We start from the raw sequence: 25,378 nt of genomic DNA on the forward strand, positions 1-25,378 counted from the left end.
ATTGTTTTCACAAGTGTTGCTGTAAATGTTGGGGGCTTTTTGGAACTGTCCAGTTGTGTGAATATGATTACTTTTGCATTCAAGTTTTGTCTAAGGAAAAAGTTTTTTAAAGCTGATAATAGAATATATATTTAGGTACACAGAAGAGTCAGGTATATTTATATGAATGCTGTTTATACATACTCAGTAAGAACAACTTGTGTAATGTATGTGAACTGGATATTTCAAAGCAACAAAAGAGTCACTTTGCTAATACAGAGAGTATGTAGGGATTTTTATCCTATGTTTATATTTATGTTTTCCTTATATTTGATTATAAAATTGAATAAATTTCTTTTCAAATATATTACTGTAGAATGTCATCATGCTTTCCAGCATGCTGCTGCTCTACTTTATGCTGTTAATACAAGAGATGATTGCTTGGTGGAGTGCCCATAAATCTGAATCATATTTCAAAAAACTAAAATTATAATTTGCAAAGCTGATTTAGCTTTTTCCTGCCACTCTCCCTCTTCCCTTAATCTTTTTATATTTTTTATGTTCTTCTAGTTTTCTAACCTGATTACTGTGTTAGGCTTAAAGAGCCCACATAAGTAACAAGGGCAATTGGCTGTGAAGAGGCAGCAGTGATGGTGAAAATAAGAAACCAAACATTAAGAAACCAAACCAAAGTAATATATTGCAGTAATTCTGAATAGTAATTGAATAATTTTCTTGAAAAAAAAGATAATTAAAATAAGGGCACTGCCTTGTACAAATTATGTTTAGAGAAATGGAAAAATAGAGCTCTCACATTGACAATCTTAGCTTAAGCATTGAACAACCTCTAGTTAAGTAATTCCTGGGGGATAGCAGGCCTGTTTATTTCAGCTTCAGTTAGGCAACTGCCAGCTCATTATGAAGTTGTTCTTGTAGCCAGTGAAAGTCCATCAGTGGAGCAGTCTGACACTCACACTGGTGTTAGCCAGCTGAACTAATGTGTTTGCCTGGCTCCATGTTAGCACTCTTCTTACTTCACCAATTACATTGCTCTGTGCTGAAATTCCTTCGTTCAGTAAATCCTAGAAGAATCTTGGTTTTGAGGAACTGTGAACTAATAGTTCTAGAAGTCATTGTTTGCTGTACATGCTCATTAAGTTTCATTCAGGAATTTTACATTTCTGTACTCATCCATTCTTAGCAGTGGTGCTTGTGAGAAGTTCAGACCTGGCAGCAACCAGCAATTGCAATTTCTATAACACATTGGAATGGGTGTCTTCAGCATCTTGCTCTGAGCCTGAGAGGCTCTGCTCTCTTACTCTAAAATGCTTTGTCCAGAACAAGTTGTGTTGTGCTTTTGCTTTGGTATCTGTCATCTTCTTTGATTGCCTCTTCATAGCACAAGGGTGCTGCATCTAGACTACAACGGTGTTAACAAAACCCCTTATGTCCATGTTGATTGCTATTTAATGCTTTTGGGTTGTAGAAGAGGATTTTATCAATTGCAGATGTGTTGCTCAACTTCTCCCTTGCATTGCCCATCTAGTGCCTGAACATTGAAAATGATAACCTGGCTGAGGTGAGCACAGTGACGAGCCCTGAGACCAAGCCAGCAGAGATGCACAACAGCTACAGTTACTGCAGCTCAGTGCCCATGCTGAGGAAAGATGTTAACTGCGGTCCAGATTTCCTGGATGGTATGGAGGGCCCCTTCTCGGGCATTTTACCACCAGAAGACACCAGCCAGCTGAGTGTGAACTCTTTAAATGACACATCCCCTTCAAACCCTGATTTCTGTGAGGATTTCTACACCACGTTTATTGATACAAAGGTGAACGGTGATGCAGCAGCAACGAACACTATCAGTCAGTCCCTGGCAGAGATTCTAAGTGAACCTATTGATCTTTCTGACTTTGCACTGTGTAAAGCTTTTAATGGCAACCACTCAGGGACCAGAGCAGAATGCAACGATTCTGACTCTGGTATTTCACTGAATGCAAGCTCCAGCGTGGCGTCGCCAGAGCACTCTGTGGAATCATCTGCCTATGCAGATAAGACTTTGGGTTGCAGCGATTCTGAAATGGAAGACACAGATAGTGCTTCTGGAAGTATGCTCCAGAGCAGTGCTGGTCTGTACTCTTTGCACCTCCAGGATCAGGTGTTTTCTTCATTAGGGCCAAGCACTCAAACATCAAGTTTGCCACATACAGCCACACCAAAGAAAGAACCCCCTCCTGCTCCTGGCCAACCCAGAGTTCCCTTCACAAAAGATAAACCTCCCGGCCGCCTTGATGCTCATCTCACAAGAGATGAGCAAAGAGCCAGAGCTCTGCAGATCCCTTTTCCTGTTGAAAAAATCATCAATCTCCCTGTTGCGGACTTCAGTGAAATGATGTCTAAGGAGCAGTTCAGTGAAGCCCAGCTTACACTTATTCGAGATATACGCAGGAGAGGCAAGAACAAAGTGGCTGCTCAAAATTGCCGTAAAAGAAAACTGGAAAATATAGTAGAACTGGAGCATGATTTGAGTAACCTAAAAGATGAGAAAGAAAAATTGCTTAAGGAAAAAGGAGAGCATGACAGGAGCCTTCATCAAATGAAAAAGCAATTCACCACCTTGTACCTCGAGGTCTTCAGCATGCTGCGTGATGAAGACGGAAAGCCTTACTCTCCCAGTGAATATTCACTGCAGCAAACTAGAGATGGCAATGTCTTTCTTGTTCCTAAGAGCAGGCAGTCGGGGACTAAACTTTGAAGGGCAGTACAGCTGGTTCCTGTTCTCTGAGTTACTAGTTTTGTATCATTATCATGGTAGTTTTTACTGTGAGGTGGAATGCAGAATTAAGTAATATTTGTCAAGTAAGTCTATGCAATGATAATTTTAAAGTTGTTGATTAGTTTATGGAAAATACAAGTTGAAAATTAATCAGATAATGCAGACGGGCGTGTACAAAATTTTTAATCTGACTTAACAGACATTTCCTTCTTATAGCACCACTTTTGACTAGTTTCCATATATATGTAAATATTTAAATATACCATATTTATATACTGTTCCTATCTATTGTTATATTCATAGATTTGATATATATATTAAAAAATTATTTTAGCCTTCTGAATATAATTTCTTGCAAGACAACCAGGATGGCTTCTTATATTTTTTATAAATATGCAGTAGTGTTCCCCGTTTTTCTTACACATTTATACTTGCTTTATATTTAATATATTAATTTAGTATAAAAGTTGACACTCAGTGTTTGATTTTGCCTTATCAGCTCATTAAAGTTTTTTAACTCTACTTCATACACATTTGTTTCCTTAAAGGAGAGAAATCCTTGCTAGTTTTCCAAGGCCAAGTCTTCCTGTAGCATAATTATCAATCACACACCAGTGTCAGCATTTACCAATGCTTCATTCAGCTTTGTTTTAATAACCTTTGGAAAGACCATGTAACACAGTTTCAAGTCTATGCTAAGCTCACAGTTTTTGTCTTCCTCCTGGAACACTATGTAAATTCATGAGATCTTTTTTCCAAAGGCATTTAAAATCTGTTAGAACATTGCCATCATTATGCCTTTTTTGAGCTAAAATTTCTGCAGGTTTTTGAGCAATTCTCCTAGAAATACACTACTGTGCCTCTGACTTCAGTCAATGAGCATCACCTCTCCCTGCTGGTACTTTGGTGCTTATGGAAAACTGCATACTAGCAGCCATCCACCTGCCCTGTTTGAAATCTCTGCTCAGTGAATTGAAATGCTTTGTGGAGTTCAAATTATGATTTATAAAAGAGTCAAAATGGGCAAATAAATAGCATGGTTTTGTTTACTATTCAAAAGAACTCATTGCACTTGATTGTTTTGGATTTTTTCAATACCTAAAATGTATAATTTGTAAGACATGTTGATCTGAACATTAAAAACTATCTTCATCCCTGTGCAAGTTCTAAAAGGCATGCTTGATTTGATTTTTTTCTTGCCATTGATGGGTGGGCACTGTGAGACTGCAAGACACTGCTGCCACTTAAAGCAAGAGGACTAATCTCTATTTGAAGATGGCAATTTTGGAGCGTAGGCATCAAGAAGCACACCCAGCCACGGCCCCAGTCAGTCAACACTGATACACAGTAACTCTTAAACACAGGCAGGGGCTGATGGCAAAGCACAGAGCACCTAAAACACTCCTGGGTTCCCTTTGCCATTAACTATGCTATCAAATGTCTGTCAGAGAAAATTCTCTCCACAGCTGCACTATAAATACCTTTAATTACAAATTGGCTATAAAACAGACATCTCAGTAAACTCCTGCCCTGCACTCCCATTTGTTCCTTAATTTCACTAATGTGAAAGCCAAAGGCAAACAGCATTCCTTACAGCCTTTGCAGGCACTGCTGTATTTGTACCATCCGTTTGTCTAAAACAATACAAAGATATTTCTTCCATTACCAAAACAAAAGTGCAACAGCAAAAAACCTGCAGTTAATGCAGCAGCCTTGTTTGAATTTCATCAGGTGAAGAATCAGTCTAAAGTAACTTGGTCTGTGACAACTTGCATTCAGTTTAAACCAGTGTTCTTCCCATCATCACCACACTGCCTGCTGCTCTCCCATTGAACCCCCCACTATCACTGAGGAAAAAAATTACTCATTACTCATATATATGAAAACATCAGATTGCAAATTATAACCTTCATTTTGTTACTGTTATTACTGAGGTACAGAGCATGCTCCCAAATCTGAGTGACCAGTGACATTGCCAAGTCAAAAGCCTCACGCTGCTGACCTCATACACTGACAAGCTGCCACATGGAGGCCATTTGTTTCTTGATCAAAACATCCCATTTTAAAACTATTAGGAATAAAGCTGAAAAGCTGGCCTGAACCAAGGGTTTTTGGCTTGCAGTCCCAAGTTGGAAAGATGATCCTGTAAGAAAATGTGTTGCAATAATTCTAGACCACTTAAGTGTTCTTCACAGCACTAAAAAAAGGTGATGCCAACGCATTTTAGATTGTAAGTCATTTGACAATATACACTTTATTCTGATACAAAATTAAATTATTTTAACAAATTTTAATCCATTATGGACTATACTGGAATTTTAAATTTCCATGCTATTTTAACTTGTTTAACCACAAGTTTCAAGATGTCAGCACACTAGCACCATTGCTCTCGCAGTCTTTGCCAGTTATACCATTTTATTCTGTTTCCAATCTTGCGGTATTATCTTCTACATGAAGGCCACTTTTTCTTCTGTGGAGATACTTGGATTACTTTAGTTCAGGAAAAGCTAACAGAGAGAGATGTCAACCTGTAGCACCCACAGCAGAAAAAGAATCATCTGTCAGATATGTGAATTTCAGTGATACTCAAGATTTTACATGCTCCACACAATTTTAAGATACACACACTTGTCAGAGACCACAGACTGATTTATGAATATTCCACCTCAGTGTGGACAATACACGAAAACCACGTTAATGTCTTAAACAAGGAACCAAAGACAGCACATCAGAACATCACACAAATCATGCTTGAAAAGATTAGGAACCTTAAGTATTGAAAAGATATAAAAATTACGATGCCATGTTTAATTTTGGTGTTTTGTAATAGCATAGTTACCTCCATCAATCTGGGTTTTGGGAGAACTCCCTTCTCTACCTGGAAATATCATTCATGTTATCAAGTAAACTTCTGTACAACTATAGCTAAGGGACCAATGCTTTGTTAGTTTTGCATCTTTACATCCCCATCTCCATTTAAAGCTGCTATTTTCAACAGAAGCCAGATGGCCATGAAATAAAGTTCTTAACTCTTAAAAGTGCCTCTTGGACAGAGATACAATTGACCTAGTACTCCCTTAAGACAGTGTTTATTTTGGTAAAAGTTATTTCTGAACAGATTTGGCTATAAATAACTGAATTTAAGCAAATGAATCTTAACAAGAGTGTTATAAATCAAACTAAACAATTCTAACAGTGATTATCTGTTTCTGTATGTGGTGCAAAAAGACCCGCCCAGAGCACACAAGTCTGCAGCAATGTGGAATCCTCTCATACTAAAGAGCGTTATTCTATACACAGGCCTAGTACCAAGGCAAACTACAAAGTTTTTGTTAAAAATTAATTTTGTTACATTTGCAAAACGCTCTTGCACCTGCAGTGCTCTTTGGATTAAAAAAATCCAAAGAGCACTGCAGGTGCAAGAGCATTCGTACCTGAGGGGCAGTGCTGTTCCCCATTACCTGTTGCTGCACAGATGCCTGAGGGAGCTCTGCCAAGCAGAGCACACCTTTCCCACTTTTAGGCTTAAGAAAGGAAGCTCATCACCTCAGCAACAAGCTGGCACATTACACTAAGGCAACGTGATTGTACTGCAGTTTCAGACTTAGGCTCAACCTTAGCTAAGCACAAACTTGTCTCTATGTTTTTTCACAAGTACATGCAGTTATCGTGAGATTTTCAATTAAGTAGCTTCTGATTTTATTGAAGTCTCTGTATGTTACTTCCAAATTAGTTAACTCTGTATTACAAAATCAGGAGTTACTTTCTGGAGTGTACAGGCAGCAGGTAGAAAGTCTAAGTACTTGAAGCAGTTTGTGAACATGCCTCTGCCTCTGATAAGGCAGGTTCCATTTAACTACTTTCAGAGCAACTGAAGTATAACCAACACTAAAATGGAAATTGTCTTCCTAAGAATGCACAGGCTCAGAAATATTTTGGGAAGTTTAAAGGGATGCTGAAGCACTTTATAAAAGAACTTGTAACAATCAAAGATGCAGAAAAGGAAATAATGCATTTCCAAGACTTAATACACGTTCCAGTCTGTGTAAAATCAAGACAGCATAAGAAGTTTTTATTGCCATTCCATTTGCCTGTACAAATGCCATTGTGATTTCAGCTGGGTATCATGACAGTATCAGCCTCAATTACCCTGCCTGAAAGCCCCCAGAATCTGAAAGGGAGCTCTTGGATTTGTACAGGTAAATACATCACCTGGTAAGCCAGGATCCACTAGCTAGGAGGGAAATCCCAGCTCTCTCCCACAACAGGTGGCAAGCAGCAGCAGCTGGTCACAGCTGCTGAGAACCGCAGAACCACTTCAGTGTCACTGCCTTCCGGGGCTTCTCTGCAGCACCCTTTCCATGACAAGGCACAGAACCATTTCCCCCACCCCAGCACACTCCCCAGTAACCAAAACACATTATTTCAAAACATCAACTTGTCTTGTTGACCTCAGACACGAAGCAATTTTTTATCTGCCAGGAACAGAAGATTCTTGAACAGGAAGTGTGCCAGCAAGCAGCATTCATCCAGAACGGGAAACACTGGATGACATATGCTGGAATATTTGCTACTTAGGACTTATGGCTTCCCTTGATATCAAGAGACTGTCAAAAGGAAAGCCTAGAAGGAAATAGGGGTTAGACATTTTACTATACACTACAAATCTTACCCAGTCAGCAACCTTCATTTGAAGAGGATGTGCAAGACATTCCCCATTTTGTCAAGCAGCAGCTTCTCATTCAACCTGAAAATTAAAGAAATTACTCTTACCTTGTTAAAAAACCTCCCACCACTCTTTATAATTCATGAAAAATTTTAAAGGCAAACCTTACCTATGCTCATTGCCCTTCCTTTCAGGTCTAAATGCTAGACCTATTGATTTTGAGTCAACTCAAGTAGCTATCACTCAAGGAGGCTCCAAAAGGTGAAGAACTCTTGCTAGACTTTCTTCGATATTTCAGCTGTGATAAGCAGATTTAACTAGCCTTGGGAAAGCTGCTCACTATCAGCACAGTATCTTATTCCTTCACTTTTCTGGAAGTTGAAGCTGTTGCTCCTGCTGCCTTGTCATTCTTTAATTAGGCTGACTTCTCCATACTCAATAGGCTGCTGAAGTCCTGTCTTACGAGTCTCCTTAGCAATGTATGGATCAAAGAAGTACATCCTAGGTTCTGTAAAGCTGGCGGATCACTGTCCTCATGGCTTACACTTTTCCACGTCACAAACAACAGCTAAGCTACCCCACCCACCTACAAAGCGGTCACTTACATCCATCTCTTAAAAGGTTGCATACAGATCTTGTTCATAAAGTTTATTATGACACTATTTTTCAAAGTTAACATTGTAGTCACAGTACAGCTACAAGAGGCCCTGTTAAAAAGAACACTGTCAATACATTCTAAAAAATTTAGAAATACCAGATCAATTGTCAGAAGGGACATCAACCCCATCCTCCAGTTGTCCCTGCAATCAGATGCAGGCCCCGGGTGCAAGTCTACGCATCTTCTAGCATAGTGATGTACAAAGCAAGTCAGGTCAGGTGTCTCACTCCCTAGTGAGGTGTGGTTTAGTTTCCCATGTTTTCAAACTCCAAAGGGGTTGTTTAAAAAATGCCTTTATTGAAGTACAGCCTCCTCCCCACCCCAAGCCCAAATGAACAGGTACAACAACAGAAGCATTCACTAAACCACCAATTCTTGCTTTAACTTTTGAGATCTTTCAGAACTCCACAGACAAGAATAAGCAGACTTTGAAATCCATTTTTGAGGCTACCATCTTGACACTGGTTCCTTGTTTTAGCGTACTGCAGTCTAAATACACTCCAATAACAGCGTTTAAATAACATGTTTAATTTTTTTCAAACAACACACTTATTTTTCTACCACTTCTTAAAAATTATAATTCATTAATATGACTGATTATGCCTTAAGCCATTTCATACATCTTTGCAGATTCATTCCTACACTGGAATTGCATTTACCTTATACTGCACATTGACCCAGAAGTGAAACAGGTGTGAGTAATTCCAATACATATTGCCAAGTGTCTGAGTATTTCTTTTATTGACTGGGTCCCTACTCTTCTGAGTCTGAATTGACAGCAAGCACTGGCCTGGCAGTAGTCAAGAAAATTCACATCAGATGAGGACAGCACAGACTGCAGTGCCTTAATTTGGAGGTCAGAAGTGAGAATGAAGTAAAATTCCTAGCCACATGTACTGGGTCTGATTTTCCACTCCACTGCACCAAATCCAGTTGTAGCACACTACCATTCTACCTGTGGGGACTGGGGACTGCAGCCCTCTACGTTCTGGGAGTGCTTCTAGTCGGTAAAATACAACCAGATCATGTTTCATCTTTGAGCTCTCGGCTGAGCACACACGTCTGTGGGCAAACAGCTCAAGGACTCTACTATTAAAGAGCCCATGGGGAATGGGCTTTTGGAGCACATTACCTGGGACTGTCAGTGATTACACCTGTGCTACCCTTGGCTCCCAGTCAGAAGCATGTGTCCAGAAAATTGCCTTGGGTGCATGCAAGAAAGTATATAGCCATTAAATTATTGAGGAACATACCTATTACTCTCACTATGATACCTCATTTAATTGAAACAGTGCAGTCTGGTGCAAGGGAGAAGGAAATGGGGACAAAGGGGATGAAAATTCCAAGCCACCCTCCCCAAAGTATAGTTTTATTGAAACAGAATCATTGTATATCCCAAGGAAACAGGCACTTGATTCCCCCCACCTTAACTTCTCGGGAATTACAATAAATATAAAGGTAAAAAGCAAATTTCTTTTTCTCTCCACCCAAGACTTAAACAACTTCAGTTATCCCTTACGCATCTCAAATGAGACGGAGACAGCTTTCGTGTGTCTAAAGTTGGTCTTGTTAAAATATTTATCATGCCTTATTTTCTTGAAGCGCTAGTACTAATACAGAACTACAAATTTAAAAAATATGCACAAATCAAAAAGTAATTTGAAGTTTTCATTAAGATAAAGCTTAGTTCTATGATTCACAAACACTAATTTGAGTAACTCAAATCCTAGTTATACATCTAAACAAACTATAATGCAACATACAGATGTTTTCCCTCTGTATGCCTATGTAACTCATGTCAATGACAGTTACGTATATACACTGAGACTAGACCCTTAAGACTGCAAATCAATAGGTGTTTCTATTGTTAACTTTAAATTAATACAAAATAGTAATTGAGAAATGCATTTATCTTCTCTATTAACTAACAAGGAAACACCCTAAACTACATTTCAGTTGTTATAGAGTTCTCTCTACTAAATGTGGAAAAACTGAACTACACAAATATTGAAAAGTTAAAAATTCATTGATTTGTTTATTCCTGGTACCACTACCACAATTTACAGGGCAATATACCTGATGTAATGGGAAAATAAAAAGAAAAAAGAAAGACAAAGCTACAACAGAGAAAGACCTCAGGAATGTACATCTAATCGACACTACATTGCATGAATCAATAGCTGCACTTTTTGCAAACTGTGGCTATGACAGTCCTGATCAAGAAGGGTTTCCTGTTTAAGCTGCAGTAACTTTTCTGACTATGGATCATCGTTCCTTCTGTGGCAGATTTTACAGTTCCTCTAATTCATTTGGGACGACTGTCTCAAAGTAACCTGCAGCTTTCCTGACAACTCCTCGCTCTCTCTCCTGCTAAGAACTGTAGCCTGTTGAATACAGGATAAGAAAATTATTACTCTCAGTGAACAGTTGTACATTATTAATCATCATTATAAATATGCAGTACACCTACCCTTTTTCTGGTAGCATTTTTAGAATCTTCTACCACCATAGCCCCCACTTCCACTTCCAGATCCATAACCACCTAAAAAACCAATGTGTATATTGAAGTACATGAACAACAATGGATTTTTACTCAAAAATATTTTCTGTACAAAATCATACTTACCACCATAGGGACTGCCTGAACTTCTGCCACCAAAGCTGCCACCACCTTTCATGGGACCATAGTTAGACTGCTGTTGTCCACTGTAATTGCCAAAATCATTGTAGTTTCCACTTCCACCATAATTACCTAAAACAAGTAATTTATAAAGCCTTGTTTGTTTAACACTTAGGACACAAAACTCACCAAATTCCAATACCCAATGTAAAAATAAACTGTAGTAGTTTAGAACAACTTAAAATTAAATTCATGTATTTTGATGTTACCTCCATGTAAATGCACAGGTAACAGAAGACCCTTAGTATTTTTACCAATAGAAATTGGTATTTTATTGGAGATGAAACACATCACATTATAAGCACGTTTGAGTAGGCAATTTGATGTAAATCCGATAAGCCAAATTAAGGTCCCCAAAATCAGAAAACCATGAGTTCCACCATTATTCTTCTACTGTACAACTCTGCAGGGATGGATGACAATAATAAAAATTACTATTTATTCACACACAAAAAAAGACAGAATTGTAATGGACATGCTGCATACAAAATCAGAAAGCATAGTAAGATACACAGCAGTTTTTGCAGCTTAACTCTTCAAATTTGGGGCAAAAAATAAAAAAGCTTAAAATTTGTGTTTGTAGTTCTCACAAAGGAGGATGTGATCTACGTGTTGTGAACAGGTATCCAAGGACAACATACTTGAAATGCTTAAAACCACTGAAATTCCTATACTCTGCCTCCACACACAGATTTATAGCCAAAGCCTTTTGAAAAATACATCCCTGGCAAAACAATGTTGTAGTTTATCAAAGCTGATCCCTATGAAAAAGAACTTCCCTTAAGCAACATGGCCTTCTACATTAAAACCCAGACATACAACTCATTTTATAAATTACCATATTTCAGGCATTGTGAAATGAAACTTAAGAACCACTGATGTCAAATTAAAACTGGAATCTTACCACCACCAAAATTTCCTCCTTCATTGTAGCCATCATATCCTCCTCCTCCTCCTCCATATCCACCACCTGGGTTTCCATATCCTGGTCCTCCACCACCACCATAACCTCCTCTGCTGCCATAGCCAGGACCACCGCCATAGTTGCCACCTTTGGATAAAAGAAATGTCAAACTTAGCACACCAAAGCTAAATACTGGTAAGGAAAGATGCATTTAACAAAAAAACCCCAAACCAACACATTTGTACAATAAAGATGTCCCACAGCACTTTTCCTTTATTATATTCATTGTGGCTGCATGATTTATCTAAACTACTTAATAGAGAAAAAACCCATGCTTATAAAATCAGGACCTAAGTAATTCATTTCATGCTACTTCCCTCATCCCTTTTTGCATTCTGATAATTGCATTTTTTAGCCTTTTGGTAATTGCAGTATTTCTCTTCAGATGCATTTTGGATACTCATCCTAACTGCATCACAAAAAAGATATCACTGAACCACAAGAAGTCTTAAGAGCTTACTGGAAACAGTTGTTTACTGCTTTACTCAGTTTTAGTCATCTCAACTAAGAATCTTCACTGAGCTCTCAATAATAAGCAGCTCCCTCACAACCTTATGATATATTTTTAAAGGGCAAATACAGACTAGTATTTCTTCCACCCATCATTTTGTAGGGAGAAGAAAAAAAAGTTAACTCTTCACAGCTCTACAATGCAGACATTTCATTTTCATTACTGGTATTATCACATTATCACCAAAACAAACTTTGCTTCCAAGGTGAAGGCAAGACTTACAGCTGGTTCTAACATTGGGGGAAAAGAAGTGAACAATACACTTACCATCACCAAATCCATTGTATCCGTCACCACCCCCAAAGCTTCCTCTGCTCCCACCACCGCCACCACCACCCCCATAGCCTCCTAGAACACAAAACAGATGAGAATGTTTTCCTGAACATGTTAACTGTTTAAGCCAACTGACAGAGAAAATAAAACCAAAACCAAAATGTAAATAATTTTATAATAATATTCCAGCCATTTACCTCTCCCACCAAAGTTTCCTCCTCGGCCAAAATTCCCTCCACCGCCTCCGAAGTTTCCACGGCCCATGAAGTTGCCTGAGCCACCCCCACGACCTACAAAATATTTCACTTGAATTACATTAATTGAAAACCTGTTACACAAAATAGCTATGCACAACTACAACTCACCTCTCTGAGAGCTAGCAGTCTGCATCTCCTGTTTTGAGAGCGCTTTTTTCACTTCACAGTTGTGTCCATTTATAGTATGGTATTTCTGAACTACAGGAAATAGTGAAAAATGAAAGTCAGAAATCATATCATTGTAATATGCTGTAAAACTCTCACAGAAAGTTACTATAAGGCATATGCACACTGAAAAGTAACATAAAATCAACCCCATCCTTCACAATAGTAAAGCAGCTGATTATGCAACCATCTCATTCCACACAGTGCTTTTCTGAAATCTTAACACTTTATCTGCCAAGTCATTTGTCACTGAAGAGCTTACATACCAACAATTTTATCAACTGTATCATGATCATCAAAAGTAACAAAAGCGAAGCCTCTCTTCTTTCCACTCTGCCTGTCTTCCATGACCTCTATGGTTTCAATCTTTCCATATTTTTCAAAGTACTCCCTCAAATTATATTCTTCTGTATCTTCTTTAATTCCACCAACAAATATTTTCTTTACGGTGAGGTGTGCCCCAGGCTTTACAGAATCCTGCAATGCCAAAAATGAAATTCAGTGCTTAAAGTAGTAGGTAAAGATCGGAACATGTGGTTAACTGGAACACTAGCTCACCTCCCTGGAAACTGCTCTCTTTGGTTCAACCACGCGTCCATCAACCTTATGCGGTCGAGCGCTCATGGCAGCATCCACCTCCTCCACACAGGAGTAAGTCACAAAGCCAAAGCCTCTGGAACGTTTTGTTTGGGGGTCTCTCATCACCTGCAAACACACAAGGAGGCATTCTGTATTTCTGTGCCACTTTAACTACCCAACCCTTTCAAAGGCACAAACTAATAACAGAGCCTTTACCACACAGTCGGTGAGTGTGCCCCATTTCTCGAAGTGCTCTCTCAAGCTATCATCTGTTGTTTCAAAGCTCAGACCTCCAATGAACAGCTTTCTCAACTGCTCTGGCTCCTTTGGCTCATGGCCCTACAAAATGAAAAAAAATCAAAAAACATATATTGAATACAAATTACAGAATTAAAATTTCACTGAATTACTAGAAATTATTTGTGCACATTATAACTACAAATAGGTGAAATACATTTACATAAAAACAATGACTTCTAATGGATTTAGACAGCAGAATAGTAAACACTTAATGAGGTGTGATTTTAATTAAAACACTAACAACTTAAAGAGTGCTAAAATGCAAACAGTAAAGGAATTTCAACATATTAGGTAATTTAATTGCTCCCCACCACCCAAAAATGCAATCATTCTGAGGCTAGACTTGAGCTGCAGTTCACACTGCTGGGACCAGGGATGAAGCACTGCTGGATAAAGGGAAGTTCTAACACTTTATGAAGCATAAATATGCAGATCTACAAAAAATTTAAGGATGCAGTACAGAATGAAAAAAGGCTCGGGCTGAGTGTCTACTCTTTGAGGATGTCCATTTTGAAAGGTTATCTTTATACATTTTTATGGAACACATCAATACTCAGTTCCTTTAAATATAAATTCTGTACTTTGATAATTCTATTACTGGAGCACATGCAAGCAAGATAGTGTAAATATGTATGTGGATTTTAGTGTTATGGGAAATACCTCTCAAATGTGAGACAACCTATGTCTTACAGACAAGAAAATGCCCTAACAACTCACCAATGACCAGTAGTGGGTACAAGTACCAGAGTAAGATTGGTAACTTGGAAACCATCACAGAACAAGCAAGTTTAACAGCTCTTGGTAACACTGCCTATATACAACCAGCCACATTTTAAAAGGTGCCAATTTGCAGATCCCAGTCTTCTGTTAAATGACTGAAATGGTTTGAGAGTAAAATTGTGTTTCTGCTCTGTTTCAGTGCTGCACTTTTTTACTAGACAGGGAGTTTCCCCGTATATTTGACGAGGAGTTGACAAAAAATTGTTTCACAACTGCCGTTGGCAGAGAAGTCTTACTGGACTTCTCTGTTTAAAAGCAACCAGATTAAAATCTCATTTAGCAAGCGGGTACTTCTGTGCATGTAAGACACTCCACAAGGGGCTGGCCAGCTATGCTGTGTATGACTTCAGTTCTGCAGCATCAGTTAACAGGCTTCACTGCAGCAGTCCATTAAACCAGAGTACATGCAGCATTATCCTGATGTGAACTACATAAAAACAGCCACAGACTTCTATCTGTAGACATTCTGCTTCAAATCTGAAGTGCTTTAACCTCTGTCACAGCACTGGGGCTGGCCAGTAAAGCTTAAGCCCCTTAGAGAGAGTGTTTTTTGTATTATACAGTGCTTCAGCAAACCGTTGGCTTATAATACTTAGGTTGTACTACAGCAAACAGTAACTAAGATTACGAAAAGCTGTCTGGGAGTTAAATCTCTGCCCTTTCACCTGCTGAATTTTGTTAGACAGAAACCCAGTATTTTTGATTACAGCTTACTCTTTAAAGCTTTGTTACCTCATGATCATCATATAAATCAGTAACAGTCAATGGTCCCATAACTACAAACTAAAGCTTCTAGTGTCTTCCAAGTAGTTCAGACTACAAAGGCATTAAAAAAAAAAACAAACTCCCCTCTCACTACATTGAAACTTTAAATTTTATAGGATTACACACCTATCACATATAGAAACTGTTTTAGGTCTAGTGTCATCTCTTGCTAATTCCAGTTTTTAAAATCTACTGACAATTTTTAGTTGGGTTATGTTAAAGCTGGGGACACTAAGCATTTCAAAACTCTTGTACAGGTACTGAAAGACATTTATTATGTGAAGCTGTGAAGATTAGACTCCTTCAAAATCAGAAACATGTAAGGAAAAACTGTCAGACTATTTATAGTTCTGTGATATTATTCAAGGCTATGAGAGTTTCCAGCTAATAATTCAGAGTGCTTTTACCTTAAAAGAATAACCACAGAATTGTTCAGGTAAGGAGAAGTGAAGCTCTTTCTTACTTATTATTATTACGTGCATGAGAACTGCTGCTCTCATACAGCAGGAATAACACCCGCTGTTACAGCTTCTCTGTTCTACTTGATAAAAATTATCTTTATGACACATACATGTAACAGGAATTATGTGCAAAAATCAGAAGGCAGTATTTTCTTTAAAGAATGAGGGAATAGGTTTTTTAGGCAGTTTGTTGTCACTGGGGTTTTCAGACAAGACTCTTTCTCAGTGGTTCTGTTTAAAGTTATTTCTAACAGCAGTCTTTCCTGCACAGAAAATCCTGCAAAGCACATCTCTCCACCCTGCTCTATCAGAACCAGGCTGCCGCCTGCTCAGCTGACACGCCAGGAGAGCACGCCATTTTGCAGCACTCCTCTGGCAGGAGTGGGGAGAGCAGCTGCAAGACCGTCCAGCCTGCCTTTAGTCGGCAAAACACTGTTTCTCCCCCATAGCTGCCAGAGGGGCTTCCAGACACGTTACACGGCTCTGCGGAGGCGGAAAACTTTCCGTCTGCCCCGACTGCGGCCTTCCCTCCCCCAAAGGCCGAGCGCGGCGCGGGCCCGGCCGCCTCCATTTTGTGCTCAGCCGCGGCCGCCGCGCCAATATGGAGGCGAGGGCGGGGCGCGCGGCCGGCGCCGCAGTGGCGCCATGGGCGGGGCCCGGCCCGCGGGGCCCAGGGCGGGGCCGGCGCTGAGGGAGCCGCGGGCCCCTCCGCCCGCCGACCCGCACCGCGCCTCCAGGCCCTACCGAGACCCCGACACCCCCGCACTGTAACTACCTATCGCCTAAGGCGGGGGGGAAACACAGCAGCTAGAACCCCCTGGGATTCCTGCAAAAATCCTCCTCTTTGCAGAAATCCTAACACCTTTTGAGACAAAGCTACTGCACATACATCACATACATCTGCTTTTATGCTGTGGTTGCCAGCAAGTGGAATTTCCTATGGCAGGGGTTTCGGATGATCAGCCTTTTGGATCGCAGTATTTCTCTCTGAAGGCAGTTTTCGGGTGGAACTCTCCCATGCATTTTACCTCTGAGCAGCAGCAAATGCCCACAAAATGCTGGTCACCAAGGCTATGCTCAGCCGTGGCTGAACCGAGACCAGCCTGTCCCCAGGCAGTACAATCCCAGCCTGCCTTCTGAAACGGGAAAGCTTACAGGCCACTGGGGCCTCAGCAACATGCCCTGAGAAACTTGTTCTCTAGAAACTCAAGTTTTTAAGATCGTTCCAGGGCAAGCTACTTTTGTGAACTACAAGAGGTTATTTAGTATGCAGCTGATCCTCCCCGTACACTCAATTCAAAGTCCAAATGAGGGCGAGAGTTTCAACATTCCTTCCAAAAGGACTTTACACACTGTATTTCAATACAAAATAACCATACACTATCAGACACATGCAACTGGGACAAGGTTTGTTCAGAATTCAAGTGTACAGGCCCTCCCACATTGCAGTAGTGTATCATTCCAGAAAATAGCTGGTTTGAACTAGCTAAAATATTCAGGCAACCTGAAAAAATAGTGTTAGAAAGCAAACAAATCCAAATAAACCAAGATAAAATGCCGCCGTTATAAGCTATATAAGCACTTTTAATACCCTTTTTGCTGACCTTAAAATTATTTTCTGAAGGGTATTAAGAACTTCCCCCCTCCCACTTCCACACCCTGCCCCAAAAGTAACTAGCTCCCATCCTCCCAAAAACAGCCCCAACATCTTCTCTATACTACGCACCTTATTCAGTCTACGGTATTTCTGCTAGAAGCAAAAGAAAACAGTTATTTTTACTTAGTACAGCTCGCTTTCATTTGCAGTGACTATCAGGCAACCATTAAAAAAAAAAAAAGGAAAAAAAAAAAAAGAAAAGCAAATAGGAACCTGTCTTCATTCCCATTAAAAACAGGACTTTTGAAGGTAGAAGTAATCAAGTTCCTGCTGATACTTGGGAGGATACATAAATAATTCCACCTTGCTTTAATAATCGGAAACATACATTTAATCAATTCTGTTACAACAGAAAGCTAGACAAGCAAAATTTCCCCATTAGGCTTAACACCCCACCCCTTAGATGCATATGTAATAAACTGCAATTTAAAGTTACTCCACTAATACGGGGATGAAGAAGGTAGAAAAAAAAGACAGAAACGGTTAACTTGGGGTGGTTTTTTTTATCTTTTCCCCTTAAAACTACTTTATTTTGAATAAAAAACCCCATCCTCTCACCTGTGAGGATCGTCTTCCTTTCCTCTTGTAGTCTTCCACTTCTCTCTCTTCCTTAATAGCAGCCATTTTGGAAGGGTACTCTCTAACTCGGCCTTTCTTTTAGATCTAGGAAACCTAGAAAACAGGTTGGATAAGTCAGTACTTACCCCAGCTCCTGTGACACAGGGCCCTCTCTGCTGCAGTGCACAGGTGTAGCTTTGCAGGAAGAAATGGGTTGTAGTAGAAAAAAAATCTCTGAAGTATTTAAAAGGGTGGGATAAAAACCCTCAGGCTATTCAGCTAACAACTGAGAAGAGATGTAAAAGAAACATCTGCTATCCCAGTCAAGCTCACTACACAAACTAATGCTAAAGTCTGTAGCAAACCTTTATCTATTACTGTCTGACAAAACTATTTGGAGTACAACTGATACAGCAAGCAAATTCCACTTTAATACCCAAATCCAATATGTAAATTCTGCTTCTCTGGAGTTTTAACCCCCAAAAACATGTAACCTTTTGTAAACACTGCTTATTAGAACTTTCTGATGACTACCTCTTGTAGCCAGCTATCCAGCAGTGTGCAACACTAGAGGATGTCTTATATAGTTCCTGTATTAAAAACTACTTTCAACTAGTAGTGCAAGAAGCCCTTGCTGATGCTAACTTGCAGCATCAAGAACTGCTATCCTCAGGAGTCTCTTCACTATCTGCACTACTTTTGCTTCCCTATTACATATTTGATTACTGCCCTGTACTAGGTAATCTATGTCCCATTACAAATAAGAAATCTTTTACACTGTAAGGTCAGTGTATGAACCCATCACTACACATTTAAACAAAAAAATCATGCACCCTTTGGCCTTTTTTCTAGAAAACTTTCTAGGATCATTCAGTTGGTTCTAGTATTAATGTGTTCATTTATCTCCGGCCAATATTCATTACTACTTTGGATGTTTCTTGAAGCTTTATTACAGTGGCCAAAATGCAATAATGTTAAGTACATTACAAATGTGCTGCATTTAAAAGCATAGATATTTACAAGATTAGGTGTACTTCTGTGATGGGTTGGTTTGTTTGGGTTGTGGGATTTTTTTAATGTTTTCTTCCTGCAAATTCTGCTCCTGCATGTGGAAGGGCAGGCAGGTCTCTACTAATGAGCAATATACGCTGTTATTTTAAGTGCAAATTCTTAAACATAACTTCATGTTAAAATTCAGCTTCAAATTAAACTCCACTGTGAAATCAGGAGTATCACAATTTAATGCATTAACAATTTAAATAGTTTCATTAAGTAACGTCAAAGTGTTTGTATTATCTTCAGTTCCTGCTACACAATGTTAAAGCTGCTCTTGAAATCCTTTAAATCAAACATCAGTTTGACTAAAGACGTATTAGGATATTAAGTACTTCAGCTGAGCCGTCAGTTTTTAAAGTCATGTTGGGGAGGTATGAAACAGAACATTAACACTTCAAGGGATTTCCACAAACGAGCTATACAGCAAAATAAAGCTTTAAGAATTGTTTGGGAGTAAAGGAAAAAGCTTATTCAAATACTTTTTCAAAGTAATGGAAAGTGCGAATCCCTTTCTGAAGCTGCTATCCCCAGCGAGGCTCCACACTGGCCAACATAAAGCTCCTGGGCATGGTCTCTGCCCCAATGGCCTCTGAAGGCCTTAAGGGTTAAAAAGGAGTTGTGTTCTTGAAATGCACACCATCAGCTCATGTGGAACACAGCTCTGCTCAGCCCTGTCCTCAGGGTGCTGTCCTGAGCGTTAAGGCTGACAGCACCAAATTTCTGAACTCTTATCACCAACAAAATACTCTATTCAACTCTGACTACTCAGAATACATTTACCATTAAACGCTAGTTAATAATCATATACTGCAATTTAGCTAGAGAATTTAAAGCAGTCTCCGAAGAAAGCTTTAAATTATAACGATAAAGAAGTCACCAGGACTTGTCTCATTATTCACAACGCTGCTCTCTTACAGCAGAAAAGAAGCTAACAGAGACAAACCAGACATTATGAAGATGGAAGTTCACCATCCAATCAGAGAATACTTTGGAAATGCACTGATCTTTTCTACAAGCAACTGCGGGTGGATTTAAAGTGCCTAGAGAAGGGTGTTTTATCAAACCTAAAAGTTAAAGCAGGAAAAAACTGATTCCCATTTTTAAGTGTGTTGCTAGTGTACCCCCAACACCAATAGGAACATGTGCCTGAGGAAAAGCCCAAGGTACGAGCTGAATACCTGATGTGATAGGTTCCCAAACTTTACTAAACCACTTCAATGCTTTAAATGCATCAGCCCTCTCAGTTATTAAACCCCGAAGCTGCTAAAACAATTGCTTACATGAGAAGTTGGTTTTAGCTGCTTTGGTTAAGGGATCCACTTTCTTGTGTTTTTAATACAGGAACAGAAACTAGTGTGAGTTGCTGGTTTCTCAGATCTTAATTTCTAAGGCTTCAGCGTTCAGTGAAAGGAGCAAAGATAAAAAAAAACTACCACGCACACAAACCCCCACTATTTTTGCTGGCCATACTCTCAAACACTTGAACAAAGAACTTTAGGTTTTGAGGAAAGAAAAGCAAAGGCAGAATATCATTAGGATTTCCCTCAAAGTAGGGTGAGGTTGATTTCACAAGGTTTATGCAGACTGCTTCATGCTGCCCACCAGGATCACGGCAGAATGCCACCGAATGTCCTGGCTCTTCTGCACGTGTAATTGGGGGACTGGAGAAAAGAAGAGAACTCGGTAGTTTTCCTTCCCCCACCTCTCCGGGCAGCAAAGGTTCCTGGCAGTTTTAACTCCCTCTGGGCAGGGAGTAAGAGACTCTAGGGAGGTGCTACAACGTGTTGCGGCATTCCTCTGCGAAATGCAGCGTACTGCAGCAAACTATTTTAATGCCTCTAAAATCTGCTTCGAGAAAACTGAATGTGTAGAAAGTGTGTTAAAGAATACCCCTGCCACACTACTCCGAGTACCTTACGCTGGAGGGAGGTGGGCCGGGGAGGGAAGGGGGAAAGGAATACAGGGAGGGCAGAACAATGACACACGCACGTGTAGGGCTCGCCTCGCCCTACTGCAGCCCAGACACGGGCCCGTGTGTTTCGGTGTGCCCCGGAGTGCTGCGAAGGGCTCTGCCGCTCCCAGCCCTGCCCCGGACCGAGGGCCGAGCCCTCACCCGCGCGCCGGAGCGCTGCGAAATGGCGGCCGCAGCCCGCGGGGCCGCGCGGCGGAAGCGCCGCCTCTCCCGCTCCCTGTCTCTTCCTGCCCGCGCCGCGTCGCAGGCGAAAGCGGGTCTGGAGCGCGGCGGGAACGCCACGACGAGGCGGCGGCCGCGGGAACTGCAAGGGGCTCCATGACATATTGCCGCCAACCACCCCCTTCCCGCCGCGCTTTCCCGCCCGCGGGCTCGGGCGGAATTAAAGCCGTTCCAGCTCCGCACGGCAGAAGCCGCCTCCCCGCCTCCTCGGCCGATGGCGGAGAGCCCCGCGCCCCGCGCGCAGTTACCTCCATTTTGTGCCAGGGCTCGGCCAGCGCAGCGCCAATATGGAGCCGGGCGGGAGAGGAGGGGGTGGGCGCGGGGGGGGGGGGTCACGTGGCGGCAAGGCGGGCTCGGGGCGGCGCGCGCGCTGCGGCCGTTACCGCTTTTCTTCTCAGGGCCCGCCGCCCATCCCCCCCTCCTTCTCCTCTCCCGCCCGTCCGCGCGGCAACTTCCCCGCCAGAAGGACAGAAAAGGGTCGGGAGCGAGGGAAGGTGGGGAGAGGGAATGTGCGGGGAAGGGTAGGGAGGGGAGGAAAGAGAAAATATCACCGTGCCGGCGTTCAGCGACGGCGCCTTCCCGCCCTCGTCGGTCCCACGCCGACCGCCGGCCCCGCGCACAAACCGCCGCCCGCTGTGGGGGTGGCAGCGCCGGCGCAGCCGCGGAGGGCGCGGGGCGGCCCCGCCTCCCCTCAGTGGGGCCGCCCCCGCCCCGCCCCCGAGCGCGAGGGGCCCTGTGAGGGAGCGCTGTGCGCCGGGCTGCCCAGGGCGGCATCAGGTGCTTGGCAGGAGAGAGAGAGGGAAAGGAGGAAATGCTCTGCCTACAGGGCACAGCTGCAGCAGTATCAGGGTGTGCCCGAGGTGCACAGCACCTTCTAAGAGAAGTTATTTGTCTCTGTGTATTGTTTTGCGCTGGAGATGCTGCAAGGAGGCAGCTGAGGATCGGCTCTCCAGATCTCGTTCATCGCTCACCCTCAGAACTGAGCGTAGCTTAGTCAGTTTCCGGATGAATGCCAAAATAAGTCCAAGCAGTAAGTTTCACACACTTCCCCATTCAGAGGCATTGCCTGTAGCTTTGAATGGCGCTTGTCATCATAAACTAGCAAAGAGACATCAGGAGAAAGGGTATTCGGCGAGAATTTCGTACAGGAAGCAGCATAGTTAAGCACAAATATTTAAAATGTCTCCTTACCGGTACAATGGTATCAGAAAAAGCAGTGTTATAAAAATTTACTATTAAAGTAACCCATCACATCAAAGTTTCTTCAGTCTTTGTTCCCCTCTCATAAGTACCAGTACCTATTTTAATATGATGACCTAACCTTAACAGGAGTTGGCACTTACTCCTTTAAAGATATCTTCATCCTATGTAAAGGAGTAAGACACTTGATGAGGTTTTACCAAATCCCTGGAAATTTCGTATTAGCTGTTACTTTAATTTCTTTATTTTATCCTGATGTTTCTAAATAAAAATATATAATCATCCACACAAAAGTTTCCAAACCTGTTTGATTAACTAAACATAATTTCCCTACTGCATAGAGAAATTCCCAACAGATCTAGAAATGCTCACTGCTATCATGTACAAGGATTGAAACAAGTTTTTACATCATTTCTGTATCTTTGAGAGGGTAGATGTCTATACAGAAAAAAAACTCACTGAAAATCCCATAAAACGTCAGCTATTCTTTGCACTGAGGCCAAAGCCAGGAATTTCTCATCTTCCTTTTCTCAACAAAGTAAACCACACAATTTAACTTTATATTTAAAATAAAATTCTTCCTGTCCTCTTGCCTCTGTTACTCTCAGGTGACAGTACTGAGAGACTCTCAATGGCACTAGCTAAATATGTCTCTTAGTTTCAAAGATTTTGTAGTTTACACAGGAGCTGCCCCACCACATTTGAAGAATTCCTTTATTAGTTTGATTGTCATTCATTTCACATCTAACTGTAACTCATGGGGGCTGATTGTCTTGCAGTTCATTTGGTTGCACAGCCACAGGCAGATCACATTTGAATTCAACAGTTTCAGTTCATTATCAGCCTCCCCTATGTGTAATCAACTGTACAGAACGTAATAATCTTATAATACTGTGCTTACTGCACTGAAATAAAAGACAAACCCGTAAATGAAGGAGATGCACATTTTACAAAGATTCACTGTTGCAGATGAAAATGATACACAAGTTTGAGGGCTTAGATGAAATTGTAATTTTGATTTCAGGCAGTTTTCTAGTAGTGAAATGCTTTCAGGTTGTCTAGTAAAATGGTTTGGGTCACCCATTTCCTTAGGTGAAAACGTAGCATTTGAAACACTCATATCTGTCCTGGTTCATGTAGTTTCATCATCAGATGAATTTTCACATTATGTAGCAGATGCAGTATTGGTCATCTCTGCAGATGGCTAACATGCTTTTCTTTTTGCTAGCAATGTTTACAAATATGTACTCTCCTCTTTGTAAGCCAAGTGAACAACAGTGTGTGCCTATTTAAAAAAACAAACAAACAAAAACAGTGGGAAAGGCTTTTAGCTTTTATATATTTATGTGGTTGGAATGTCAGTTTCACTTCATTGTCTTTTTTTTTGTTGTGGGTTTGTTGGAGGTTTTATTGTTTGTGAAGTGAATCTTAAAATTCACTTCACAGCATTTGTTTGTGAATCTTAAAGTAGGTAAATATTGTTGGTAAAACTGTCCAAAGTATTTTTTAGTATTACACAAAGTTTAAGATGTGAATATGAAATTGATCTTCAACTCTAGTCTCCAGAATAGTAATGTTAATGGAGTCAATTCACTGAACTAAATATATTTGCTATAAAACTCTGAGATTGCACAAACAAATGGACTCATTATTAATTATGTGTTAGTACTCTCCTAGTTTTGAACATGGAATTGTCTTGGCCATATTTGCATTCCATACTTTAAAAAGGATGCAGACTGCAATTTTGATAAGAAGTCCAGAGTGCTACACAGCAAATAATTCATGTGAGCTTCAGGCCAAAATGCTGTTTAACATTCAATTCTGTTGTCTGGGTTGTAGAAATGGGATATATTTAAACATGGACAAGTGTTACTGGAGACACTTGCCAGTTGTGCAAGCAACTGCAGCTTCTGCTATCTTCTTCATTTGGAAGCAATTGTTTTCATCTCTGAATTTGATTTAAATTGCTGAGCTTTGCTCAACAGAGACAGGATAATATACTAAGGTCTGGTAACATTTTGGCAATTCTTGCATGCAGTGCAGGGTGCATGAAAACCCTTTACTTAATTAATTGAAAAATGCATAGAGCCAATACACTGATTACTTTTAGTATGATTATGCTACGGCATTTGCTTTATTTCAGTAATTGTTATAACTCTTAATAGATATACACAGACATATACATCTGTATACTTGTATACACACACACACACTCCAGAAACAGCAAATCCTTTTCCACTACAGGCTGTGCCAGCCAAGTGTCCTGTGCCCCAGAACTCTGGCAGTCCCTGCAGGACTCAGTTGCAGGGTTTGAGAAAGCTTTCTGTCTGCCCCTTCCCGTGGAGCTTACAGAATGCACGCAGACACATCAGCTGCTTCAATGTGTGCTCTCCTGTGTTTTAATAATTGATAAGGAGTGCTTGAAGTAACACACCAGTGTGTCCATAATCGAGTTTGGAATGAAAAGATACATACGTTTATACCAGCCTGGCACAGGTTTAGTAATCTCCAGCAAATATTTTGGAAATAGCACCAACCTCTTGTGACTGTGTCCATTCCACTCCATCTGTCAGAAACCTTAGATCAATTTTCCGTGACTGCTGTTCCTCAGGAGCTATGTCTGAGAGCTGCAATGCAGGAAATGAGAGAGATCAAACCATTTTTAGCAGCTAGCTCAATTAGAAATACTAGAAAACTTTGTATATTTCCCTTTGTATATTTCGGGTTCATTCAGGGTGACACAATTGCTTCTTTCTACAAATTGTATCTCTATTTAAAATGCTTATTTTTTACAATGTGTTATATTTGTACCAGATATGTAATATGGAAAATAATCCTGCATTTCGGATTGCTATAAATAGGAATAGTTTCCTACACACATCTTTTCTCTTTTTGTTCT

At 40.7% G+C, this 25,378-nt stretch overlaps 2 protein-coding genes across 17 annotated transcripts in view; one reads left to right on the forward strand and one right to left on the reverse strand.

Moving 5' to 3' along the window:
- Positions 1-6,080, forward strand: part of NFE2L2 (NFE2 like bZIP transcription factor 2) — a 25,595-nt gene extending 19,515 nt beyond the window's left edge. For all 3 annotated transcript variants that reach the window (XM_005484102.4, XM_074548436.1, XM_005484103.4), the window contains one exon: positions 1,526-6,080. In XM_005484102.4, the coding sequence (XP_005484159.1) occupies positions 1,526-2,734 (1,209 nt within the window). In that variant the 3' untranslated portion in view covers positions 2,735-6,080. The remainder of the gene's footprint in view (positions 1-1,525) is intronic.
- On the reverse strand, positions 4,991-21,988 carry HNRNPA3 (heterogeneous nuclear ribonucleoprotein A3). 14 transcript variants are annotated; one of them, XR_003379605.2, is made up of 14 exons: positions 21,831-21,987; positions 18,030-18,143; positions 17,541-17,564; positions 13,725-13,847; positions 13,488-13,634; positions 13,196-13,406; positions 12,873-12,962; positions 12,705-12,812; positions 12,502-12,582; positions 11,664-11,810; positions 10,706-10,831; positions 10,550-10,621; positions 7,428-7,502; positions 4,991-5,283 (listed from the first exon to the last, which is right to left on the reverse strand). XR_003379605.2 is itself a non-coding variant. In XM_026791717.2 (13 exons), the coding sequence occupies exons 2-12, from the start codon at positions 18,093-18,095 to the stop codon at positions 10,569-10,571; spliced, it is 1,176 nt and encodes a 391-aa protein (XP_026647518.1). In that variant the 5' UTR covers positions 18,096-18,143; positions 21,831-21,987; the 3' UTR covers positions 4,991-7,502; positions 10,550-10,568. The 14 variants fall into 14 exon arrangements, 13 of the variants coding, with proteins under 13 accessions (XP_026647518.1, XP_074404543.1, XP_005484153.1 ...); XM_026791717.2 differs by having other exon boundaries at positions 4,991-7,502; XM_074548442.1 differs by lacking the exons at positions 4,991-5,283; positions 7,428-7,502 and adding an exon at positions 8,356-10,463 and having other exon boundaries at positions 17,541-17,561; positions 21,836-21,988.
- Positions 21,989-25,378: the final 3,390 nt, after the last annotated feature.

Source organism: Zonotrichia albicollis, chromosome 10 (genome assembly GCF_047830755.1).
Source record: "Zonotrichia albicollis isolate bZonAlb1 chromosome 10, bZonAlb1.hap1, whole genome shotgun sequence".
In the NCBI taxonomy this organism is placed as follows: Eukaryota; Metazoa; Chordata; class Aves; order Passeriformes; family Passerellidae; genus Zonotrichia; species Zonotrichia albicollis.

Coding starts and splice junctions, on each gene's coding strand:
- HNRNPA3 (XM_026791717.2), bottom strand. CDS start 18,095: ATGGCTGCTATTAAGGAAGAGAGAGAAGTGGAAGACTACAAGAGGAAA. Junction 17,565..18,029: donor AAGGAAGACGATCCTCACAG/GTGAGAGGATGG, acceptor TTTTGCTTCTAG/CAGAAATACCGTAGACTGAA. Junction 12,813..12,872: donor GACTGCTAGCTCTCAGAGAG/GTGAGTTGTAGT, acceptor ATGTAATTCAAG/TGAAATATTTTGTAGGTCGT.